The sequence below is a fragment of the Sinocyclocheilus grahami genome, unplaced genomic scaffold, assembly GCF_001515645.1.
Source record: "Sinocyclocheilus grahami isolate Dianchi unplaced genomic scaffold, SAMN03320097.WGS_v1.1 scaffold453.1, whole genome shotgun sequence".
NCBI lineage: Eukaryota > Metazoa > Chordata > Actinopteri > Cypriniformes > Cyprinidae > Sinocyclocheilus > Sinocyclocheilus grahami.
Genome location: NW_015505632.1, coordinates 604,648 through 615,052, shown reverse-complemented (window position 1 = coordinate 615,052; position 10,405 = coordinate 604,648). Strand labels below are relative to the sequence as shown.

Genomic DNA, 10,405 nt, shown 5'->3' with positions numbered 1-10,405 from the left:
GATAGAGGGAAAAAAAGACAGATTTTTGTTTTTGTTTTGATAAATTAATTTTTATTAGGTTTCCTCTTAGCCGACACCCTCAATACAAACAGACATTAACACAATGCAAACATGGGTATATATCATTCAACAATCTTCATCAAGTTCTCACAAATATCTATATTACTATGATTCAGTTTTGCTACATATTTTTTTCATATATGTCTGTTGATACATTTCTTAAGGAAGCAATATATAATTTAGAGGGAGATGATGTTTTCATTCTAGACTAAAATAAGCTATTTCAAAAAATCTGTGTGTACAAGATGATTCATGAATATTTTTGGTCCAGTTTCTCAGAAAATAAATATTTATTGTAAATGTTTATATCTGTTCAAGTGAATTTTGTCAACAATTTGGAGTACATTAGCATATACAGTATGTGTCCTTAAAAGTCACAAAACCTTGAGTTTGATTCATGGTGTCACTAATATATCATTAAAACTGCCTTGAGAAGCAGGAGAGTACAATTTAGTCTTAGAGCTTAGTTGACCAATAGAAACAGTGAGTCATGTGTCTGTTGTTTGTTTTGACATACTTCTTATAGTTTGATGCTTCTGCATACTTTCCTCCCAGTTCTGCCCACAGAAGTCTTCTACAGTGACACTGCTCACTGTTCCAGGGTCCAAACAGTGAGGTGTCACACCTGTAAACACATGGCAGATTTCTAACTTGTAAAAAGACACACATATAACAGAGCAAACATTTTTCTTCAACAATAAAATGAATAATTTAGTAGAAAGCAAGGTACTGCGTCTATAATCAATTTGCATGCAGTAAAAATTAACTAATCAAATAAAACATCCAAAAAGCTTTCTGATCAACTCACCAAATCCATCAGGGTTGGAACGTGGCGTGTAGAAACTCTGGACACCACACGTTGTGCAGAACGTGTGCTTGGCCATGTGTGTATTAAATGTGTATGTGGTTATGTTGTCTGATCCCTAAGAAACGTGATAATTGTATGATTTAGGATTATCTGCATTCTGAACAAATGTATTTTACACTCTTCATCTATTCTACACCAAACATCCAGCCTCTAGAGCTCCAGTGTACATGCTTCAAATCCCATACCTGCAGCAAGGTGAACTGGGATTTTGGCACAATGAAGTGGAGATTCTGTTTCTTTGTACAAATACTGCAACTGAGACACAAGAAAGTGAAACAATCAGGTGGGTTACCTCATGGAAAGGGGACTTTAGTCTCTTATATGAAAACAATGACTAACTATGAAAAGCTGACACCAACTTGTATCTAGCATCTCTGATGTACAATTTCATAAATACAACTCACAATCATATGATAATCATAATAACATAATTTTTATCACATTTTCGTCCTACGTCTGTCCATTTGAAATAGATAACATCATCATGATTTGTAAACAACTGATTATTTACAAATGAATAGGCTATTTGTAGAAATATCAGCATCAACACTATATTTTACCTCGTAGTGCCGTGACACTGATGGCATTAACATTTAAAGACATTCTTTGCCTAACAGAATGATTTAAGGCTTTCCATTATGTAAAATACCCCCATTTCTTCGAATGACCCAGATGACACTTTCCACTGCAAAGTATTCAGAAAGCCATCCACGTGATCACACAATCACACGTTTTGACCATTGTTCTGGGAGTGTGTTAATTGGCTGTAGATGGTCCTTACTTGCAACTGAACACGTGTAAATCTGGAGCGCTCCACACCTCAAAACGCACCGCGCCACAGTGGCAACCTCCGGTGTGTTTCACAAGACCATCACGCTCCCTGGAAAAACAAGTTGACAAGTACTTCAGACGATCTGTACCTCATTGGCTAATGTACTTACCAATGTATGCGATCAAGGGACTTTAGTTCAATATAGTTATTTAAAATGTAATTATTTAAGGGATTGTTTTTTAGTTGGGATAGGCAAAGATAAACACCCGTGTATTTTGTGTTTAATGTCGAACTCTCTTTTCATGACGCAGGGAAAGATAAGGTTACTTATAGCCTACCTTTTGTCTTTAGTTAAGTGCGCCATTCGCTTAGCACCTCTAACTTAATGTATGGTAAACTGGTTGCTTGTCGTCTTCAACCTAACCGGTTTAAACTGTTAAGTCATGCTCTCCTGTAGAACATTCCATACTTTGTTGATAACCATCACTACTGCTTGCAAAACAGAACAACCACTGTTGAGTGGCTGGGTCACATGCCTCAACCAGCTCATTTTGCCCTCGGCGTCATCTGGTTCCACCCGTTCAGCTGTTGTAATACAAGCCCAGACAAAGTCCAGGATAACAGCAGAGCAGGAAAACCTGTTTTCTTCGAAACAGGCTGAACTGTATTGCATAAATATAAATAAGTCATGTATACATGTTTGCCTTAGTGTTATGTTAGAATCATTATTATACTCATACCTTTTGTTCTTTAATATTTTGAATTGTTTTTAGCTTTGTTTGTTGTTTTTCATTTAAATGTTAAGTTTAGAATTTTTTTTATTCAATCTCTTTATTTTTTTAAATGTGTATAGGTAGTATTTCTAAAGTTGTAGCTTTTAGTTTTGGATCTGTTTTTAGTTGTTTTAATACTACAATTGATTGCTTCTGTTGTCCTCATTTGTAAGTCGCTTTGGATAAAAGCATCTGATAAATGACTAAATGACCAAAAAAATGACATAATACAGATGGTCTATGAACATTAGTCAATCAGTCAAATGTGATGTGAATGTGAACATCAGTCAAATGTGATGTGATGCCAAAAGTCTTCCGTCATTGACAAAGATATTCAAACAATATGGCGAAACTTTAAACATAGGCAAGTTATATAAATATTAGCATTACAGCTTATTTCTTAACATCCTGTATTTGTATCGTCTGGTGTTAATAACAGATTAAATTACAGGCAGGAATATATTGAACATTTCCAGCCTCCTGAAAGTTCAAGGTACGCAAGATCTAGATCTGAACAAAGTCTTTTGAGTTCAGTGATGTGGCAAATCATGTGATATGTATCAGCACGGGTCAGGCAATGATAACCAGGAAATTTCTAGTGACGTTTATGTTATGTATTTCCTGTAATTTCCTTGGAAAACTTTTCCTTCAATAGAAAGCACATCTTTGCTTTTAAGAACATAAAGCAAAAACACTACAAATGACATTATCACTTTAGAAGAGCAGTGAGGTAAAATAGAGATCTCAAATTTATATTAACATAAATGCTGACCAACTCGTGATATTATTAGATCACTTTCAAGTGCCAAGTGTCACTGAGTTAAGATGGAGACCCAAATGTAACAGCAGACGAGACCATATCTATAATCCTAAAAACAAACTGATGACACCATCTTAAAGATCACTATCTTGTCCTGGTTTTCTTCTTAAACTTTTACCTGTTTAAGAAGTGAAATAAGTCTAAATGTAAAATCTCCCCCACCCCTCAGTTTTCAAGAAAACTTGCTTAGTTGGGTGATCTAGATAATCTTGCAGCAGCTGTTCATGCTCCCGGAAGACGGAACAGGGGCCTGATTCCACAATGATACTAATCCACTAAGTGGATGACTGTCCAGATAAACAAGGTTCAAAGAGCGGTTTCACATTACAGTCTCCTTTTGAAGTCCAAGCCAGTTAATGTTTAATCATCTTGAGTAATTATTTTATGGTAGCCTATTTTATTTTAACATCACACCCACAGTACTGTACGTTCTGGTAAAAGAAACAAACTGCTTACAACAGGTGGTAACCAGCAATACATCGGGGAAACTTCAGAACAAATTTAGAGCTGGTTCATCTTGTTTGTAGTTTTGTCCATGCATGCTTGTCTTTTGCCATGGCAACACAAAGTCACATGGGAAATAACAGATTTCTGACCAAACCATATTATGTAGAGTATAGAAAATTGAATGAAGCCATGAAAATTATAACTTTAGCATTACACCTTTCTGTAATAACAGAGGATAGTGCCAAGACTAACAAAGTAAAGCTAACAAAATCCCATCACTTTATTTATAAGTCAGGTCCTACTTTGTAACAGTGGTGAATGTCTGTTAACTTAGCCAGAGAAAATGACCTACACTGCTGCAACAGATACTGCAGGCAGCATGTCTGAGGCCAACTTGTTTCAAAGCAATGCCATCTATCACACATTGCATTCTATATTAAGCGTGCTGGTTGACACAACTCTGTAAAGCCTAGGCTAAAACACAATGTACTTCATGGAAACACAGCTACAGTGAAGCTGATTTTGGTTAACAAACCATGTTTTTGAGCAAATACTATTTTGGGGACAAAAGCCTGTCATTTCTGGGCTATAATTATGCTTTAAAAACACAAAAACATGCATAACTGGTCCCATAACTTTAACAAGGGATTGTAGTTTTTGATACAATTATTAGCAAGACTGATTTAAGAATATGAAATCTTCCAGACTATTCTATTTGTGTTATCACTGTATGACACAGCCCTACTCTTTGCCTGGCCCAGATTCCAAACGACTGAATCGCCGCAAAGCGAACAAACAACACAACCAGCCAATCACTGCCTGAAGGGTGTTCCAAAGGCCAGCCCATTCTAGCATATTCTGACTTCCTTTCTTGATACTTTGTGATAATAATTATACATTTAAAATACATATACAAAGCATGTCATTTCTAAAAAAACATCATATAAATCTTTAGTTTGAAAGCATATTTGAACGTTTTAACAAACAGAAGTTTTGACAGCGGAAGGATCTTGTCATGTGATGTCCCATAAACGTCACTCCCCTGGGTTTGTATAAATACAGCCGCGCTCGCGGTCAGCGGCAGGTTTTTCTACGAAGAAGAGGACGCGTACATTTTCAGAAGAAATATCAAACGTCTACAAGCTTTTCTAAAAGGTGAGAACGAACATCCAATTGGTTTGATAATATTATTCAAGACTTTAAGAATACGTTCTTAATGTGTTGTTGTATTGTATTGATTCTTGTCGGTCTTTTTTAGATGTCTAAAACAAATTAAGCTGTAATTCACAATTCTTTTAATCCGAGTTAGAAGCGTAACATCAAAGGTTACGTTACAAAATGGATGTGTTTGCTACTTATTTGTGAAGTTATTATATTCGTGCTTTACGATCGGGTATCAGATGTATTTTTGCTGAATCATAGTGCACTGTGAACAAAGAGCCCGGATGTTACTGTAACGCCGCCATGTTAGAGAAAGGTTGTATGGTGTTGCGCAGTACAGTTTTTAAATAAAACAAAACCTCTCGTAGTTCTGCTGTCGTTTATTTACTTTTTGAAAATTATTTCAGATTATTTTTTTTTAGATAACCGAGTATGTTATATTTTGATATGTAGGATATAATAATAATATAAGACGACCGTTTAGCAGGTACTTTTAGCAAGTACTTACGTTTGTCATTTTCCACTGCCAGTCTCAAAATTGTCTTTCGGGAAAATCGTTAAAAAGTAAAAATTAAGGGGAAAAAAACGTTGAAATAAAGTCCTTCTGGTTAAGGGTACCGTATCACTGTTTAATCATGTTAACGTTACTCTTATTTAAGCAAATGCTTTTTATATTAAAGTGAGAAAATAAAAACCGAATGTATCAATTAAATTAAGTCATGCTAATAGTGTAGTAAACCGTGATAAATTGATTATGTAAGGCCAACCCCCCAGAACAAAATGTTAGTTCTGCCCTGAATTCGTGCCATTATTTGTGGTTGACAGAGCTGCCTTCAAACTTTTCTGGTTGACCAACGCAAGTGAGGTGCAGTTAAATACTTAACTTGCTAGAGCATAGTGCTATCACAATCAAGCTGGATTTCTTTGGAGTTTTGTGTGGCGTTTAGTAAATCTTTCAGAAGCCTAAAGCATTCATCTATGATCTCTGCTAGGGCTGCACGATTAATCGAATGTGATTTGTCATGCGCATTCTGACAGTAATGCCGGTTCTGTAATCAGCAGGAAATCATCATCACGTGCTTTCAGATGGAGCAGAATTTACTACACATAACCGTAGTTCACTGACAAGTTACGCAAAAAAAAAAATCGCAGTTTATTTTTTTGCGCGATTCTGAAATCGAAGAAATCGTTCGCGATAATGACAGCTGTTTGCATAGCTTCTCAGTGAACTATGGCTCTGTGAAGTAAATGCTGCTCCATCTGAAAGCATGTGAAAATACCACATTTAATAACAAATTTTTACTCCAAACTCACTTCATAATGTCGGTCAAGTGTTTGAAATAAATCCTTCTGTGAGATGATGTGACTTCTTACACAGAATAAGGCACGCAACATTTCATAGTATTTAAGCAGTGATAAAGGCATTGCATTATAAATATACTTGTATTTTAATGAAAATTATAATAATAACATGTTTATTAGTCACGTTGAATCAATGAAAGCAGTTGAATCTTCTGTTTATTCAGCTGCAGTTCTTCTGCGAGGCTTATTTGGAGTTTCAGTGCGAGAGCGCCCTCTGGCCTTTGGATGGAGATTTACTGCTGATCACAGAACCGTGCTTCACTGTCGATTTGCGATCTCGATTCCATTTCGATTTAGCGTGCAACCCTCTCTGCTTTCATTTTGCTGTAAATTAATGTTTTCGGATAGTTTTAAATTAGTTGATGCATGGTTGATGAGATGTATATTAGGGCTGGTAAGCTATTAAAAATTAATATAATTAATTACATGATGTGGCGATTAATTAATCACAAATTAATTGCACATCAAATTTGGCTGAGAAATTACTCCCAAAAGATCATTTAAAGTCGTTGTGTAAAGCATCAAATAGACATTACAAAAAGTAGCTTCAGCAAGAAATATTTTGTTATTGTTATGAACGGTCCATTGAATCATTAGGCTTGTTCGACTTGAAGCGGATCATCACCATCAGACCGATCGGTGTGTGACATCAAAGTACTGTGAGGGCTATAGAGAGCAGACGGCTCCTTATGCTTTTGAATTGCTCTCGCTGGCCTTTGATGTCATACACCAATCGGTCTGTGCAGTGTGGCTTCAAATCCAACGCGCCAATGGTTGAATGCGCCAAATGGGTCACCCAATTTGTTCAAAACGTGCATTAAAGGGTTAGTTTACCTCAAATTTTTTTTTTTTTTTTACTTGCCCTCGAAGCATCCTAGGTGACTGGATTCGTCTGAAAGAAGAGTCATGTACACCTAGGATGCTTCGAGGTTAAGTAAAACACAAGTTAATTTTCATTTTTGGGTGAACTAACCCTTTAAGAAATGAAATGCCGCTGTGTAGATGAACAGTTCTGCTATGTCTTTATATTTTCATTGGCAAAATTTAGCAAAACAGACAACATTGTCTAAAATAACACAATATTAACTTACTGAACTGTTGTATAAGATCAGTATCACATTTGCACTCGTGTGATATTGCACTTAGCCTATTGCTCGTGATATTGCTTAACTATGATGTAAATACCGAGCCAGCGCAGCACTGATGAGGGGGTGGCTGAGGTGTAACGAAAGGGGGCGATGACGTAGCACAAAGTAAAAAAAAAAACATATGTGGCCCGTTCACATATTTGTCGGACCGTAAACAAACCTGCCCGCTACTATTAGAACACTGGGTTCACACAGATAGTGTTTTGGTCGCAAGACGGGTCAGTCAGTTTGTTTTTTATTTTTTGACCGCAAGGTCTAGAGACTTGTTTTTAGAAGCTAAAGTTCTTTGAACTTGAGAGCCGTGTTTTAGAATTATGTATTATGCGCGACAAGCTGCTATAAAGACCTGAGACGAGCGCAGCATTCAAAGACGTCCATAGCGCATTTAGTTTGAAATGCAATGGGAAAAGTACCTCAGTGGAATGAGAAATGTTTTGAGTGAATGACCTTACTAAAAGGTACTCAGCAAATACAGATGGCAGAGTTGCTATTGAATAAAACAAAATTGCATAAGCAACAAATTCGAAAATCTGACATCTAGGAAATAATGTCTTGGGCAGCAGTTTTACCACAAATACAGACAAGTGATACCACCACAACCACCAGAAATACTTAATTGTGTCTGCTTTACAATGAAACGCAAGCTTAATGCGACCGATTCTCTAACATAACGCATTCATTGCGACCCATTTAACAGATGCATAATTTTAAGCTGGAACGGCAACAAAAAATAACAATACCGCAAAATCAACTAACTACGACCATCTAGCCCTCTATTAAACATTAAAGAATTATTTCATCATACCTTTTAGCTTACTCGGGGTGCTGCATTCTTAGTTGAACCACTTGCGCGGAAAGTTTGTGTGTCAGATGTAACAATTAAAATGCGAATGTGAAACGGACTGTCCTAAATTGTTGCTATAGTAGCATCATATTAACGCTAGAAAGCCTATGCATTTGGCAACTTTTTTTTTATTTTTTTAAAATTATATTTCAAAAATAAAATCTATTTTCACAATCGTCTTGAGTGATAGTCCGAGTGAGGGGCAATGCCCCCTGTTGCGCCGTTAAATCGTTAGACACCGGTAAATTACAACCCCTAATATATAAATATATATATATATTTTTTGTTTTGTTTATAGATGCAGATCTTTGTCAAAACCCTCACTGGCAAGACCATCACCCTTGAGGTCGAGCCAAGCGACACCATTGAGAACGTAAAGGCAAAGATCCAGGACAAAGAAGGCATTCCCCCTGATCAGCAGAGGCTGATCTTTGCTGGCAAACAGCTGGAAGATGGTCGCACACTGTCTGACTACAACATCCAGAAAGAGTCCACCTTGCATCTGGTATTGCGTCTCAGGGGAGGCAAGCAAAACTTCGTCAAGACTCTCACTGGCAAGACAATCACCCTTGAGGTTGAGCCCAGTGACACCATTGAGAACGTCAAGGCAAAGATCCAGGACAAAGAAGGCATTCCCCCTGATCAGCAGAGGCTGATCTTTGCTGGCAAACAGCTGGAAGATGGTCGCACACTGTCTGACTACAACATCCAGAAAGAGTCCACCTTGCATCTGGTGCTGCGTCTCAGGGGAGGCATGCAGATCTTCGTCAAGACTCTCACTGGCAAGACAATCACCCTTGAGGTTGAGCCCAGTGACACCATTGAGAACGTAAAGGCAAAGATCCAGGACAAAGAAGGCATTCCCCCTGACCAGCAGAGGCTGATCTTTGCTGGCAAACAGCTGGAAGATGGTCGCACACTGTCTGACTACAACATCCAGAAAGAGTCCACCTTGCATCTGGTGCTGCGTCTCAGGGGAGGTTCAGATATTTAAACTGACAATCTCAGAAATGGACATTTAATTCTTTCAGTATCCCCTGTTCATGCACTCACCACATTGTCCCCTACTCTCTCCGTACTTTATTACTGAATCCAGGTACATTTTCCAACACTTTTTTTTTTTCCACCTGTTTTTTATGTTCAAAATGACTAAATAAAAGCATTGAAATGTATGATCGTTTCCTTGTCTTTGTGCACTGCTAGTACAATATTATCCCCTGTTCATGCACTCACCACTTTGCCCCCTACTCTCCCCGTATTTTTTTACTAAACCCGGGTACTTTTCCAAACATTTTTTTTTTCCACCTGTTTTTTATGTTCAAAATGACTAAATAAAAGCATTGAAATGTATGATCGTTTCCTTGTCTTTGTGCACTGCTAGTACAATATCTGGTAAAAAAAAAAAAAAGTTTTAAATGAGTGAAATGGGACATTGGTTTTATTCTCAAAAAAGGACACCAAGCACAGGATTATGCTGTAGCATGCAAAAGGGACTGCAAGTCATATTTGATGTCAAATTAATTAAATTGGAAGTGGCTTTATCGCCAAGCCTGTTAAACATTTTTGGATCCTAACACTTAAATTGATAATGGGTCATTACTAGACATCTTGTTTTTTAAATTATAATTTAAAAGCTACATGGCAGCCGCCTAATTTCTTACTCCTATTTGGTGTGACCCTAGGGTGTAAAACGCTGTAAATCTATTTCAGTGAAGTCTGATGGGCTGGTCCAACAGCTGCTGCTATAAATTTAAAAATGGTAAGATGGTGCCACCAAGTGTCTGTTCTTGTAACCTGGATGAAATTCCAATAAAGCCTTGCACAAGTCGTTAACAAATTGTATAACTTGTATGCTGCACTGCTTATAGTTGTTTATGTGCCTTTGTTGGTCCAGTGTTCTACTGGTTGGGTTGCACTATTTGTATTTTTTATTTTTTCACATTCGGGAAGACCTAAATGATTTTAAAAAGTGATTTTTTTTATTTTTTATTTTAAGTTATAGAAATAATTCTAATGATAAATGGAAATCTGGCCAGCAATCTATAAAGTATTATCTAAAAATAAATCCTAATCTTGTAACGACTGGAAAGGTCGTGGAAAAGTCATGAAATTTCACAAATCAAAATGCCCTACAACCCTGGACCTAAAAC

The 10,405-nt window shown here is 37.0% G+C and overlaps 2 protein-coding genes across 3 annotated transcripts; one reads left to right on the top strand and one right to left on the bottom strand.

The window, feature by feature from the left end:
- Positions 1-39: 39 nt before the first annotated feature.
- Positions 40-2,220, bottom strand: cenpv (centromere protein V). The gene is made up of 5 exons (XM_016234494.1): positions 2,039-2,220; positions 1,710-1,808; positions 1,114-1,183; positions 869-983; positions 40-685 (listed from the first exon to the last, which is right to left on the bottom strand). Exons 1-5 carry the CDS (start codon positions 2,062-2,064, stop codon positions 549-551), a joined length of 447 nt encoding a protein of 148 aa, XP_016089980.1. The 5' UTR covers positions 2,065-2,220; the 3' UTR covers positions 40-548.
- Positions 2,221-4,804: 2,584 nt separating this feature from the next.
- Positions 4,805-9,395, top strand: LOC107552585 (polyubiquitin-B-like). 2 transcript variants are annotated; one of them, XM_016234493.1, is made up of 3 exons: positions 4,805-4,895; positions 8,554-9,007; positions 9,236-9,395. In XM_016234493.1, the coding sequence occupies exons 2-3, from the start codon at positions 8,554-8,556 to the stop codon at positions 9,247-9,249; spliced, it is 468 nt and encodes a 155-aa protein (XP_016089979.1). In that variant the 5' UTR covers positions 4,805-4,895; the 3' UTR covers positions 9,250-9,395. The 2 variants fall into 2 exon arrangements, with proteins under 2 accessions (XP_016089979.1, XP_016089978.1); XM_016234492.1 differs by having other exon boundaries at positions 4,806-4,895; positions 8,554-9,394.
- Positions 9,396-10,405: the final 1,010 nt, after the last annotated feature.

Coding starts and splice junctions, on each gene's coding strand:
- cenpv (XM_016234494.1), bottom strand. CDS start 2,064: ATGGCGCACTTAACTAAAGACAAAAG. Junction 984..1,113: donor CCCAGTTCACCTTGCTGCAG/GTATGGGATTTG, acceptor CACGTTTCTTAG/GGATCAGACAACATAACCAC. Junction 686..868: donor TTCCAACCCTGATGGATTTG/GTGAGTTGATCA, acceptor ATGTGTTTACAG/GTGTGACACCTCACTGTTTG.
- LOC107552585 (XM_016234492.1), top strand. CDS start 8,554: ATGCAGATCTTTGTCAAAACCCTCACTGGCAAGACCATCACCCTTGAG.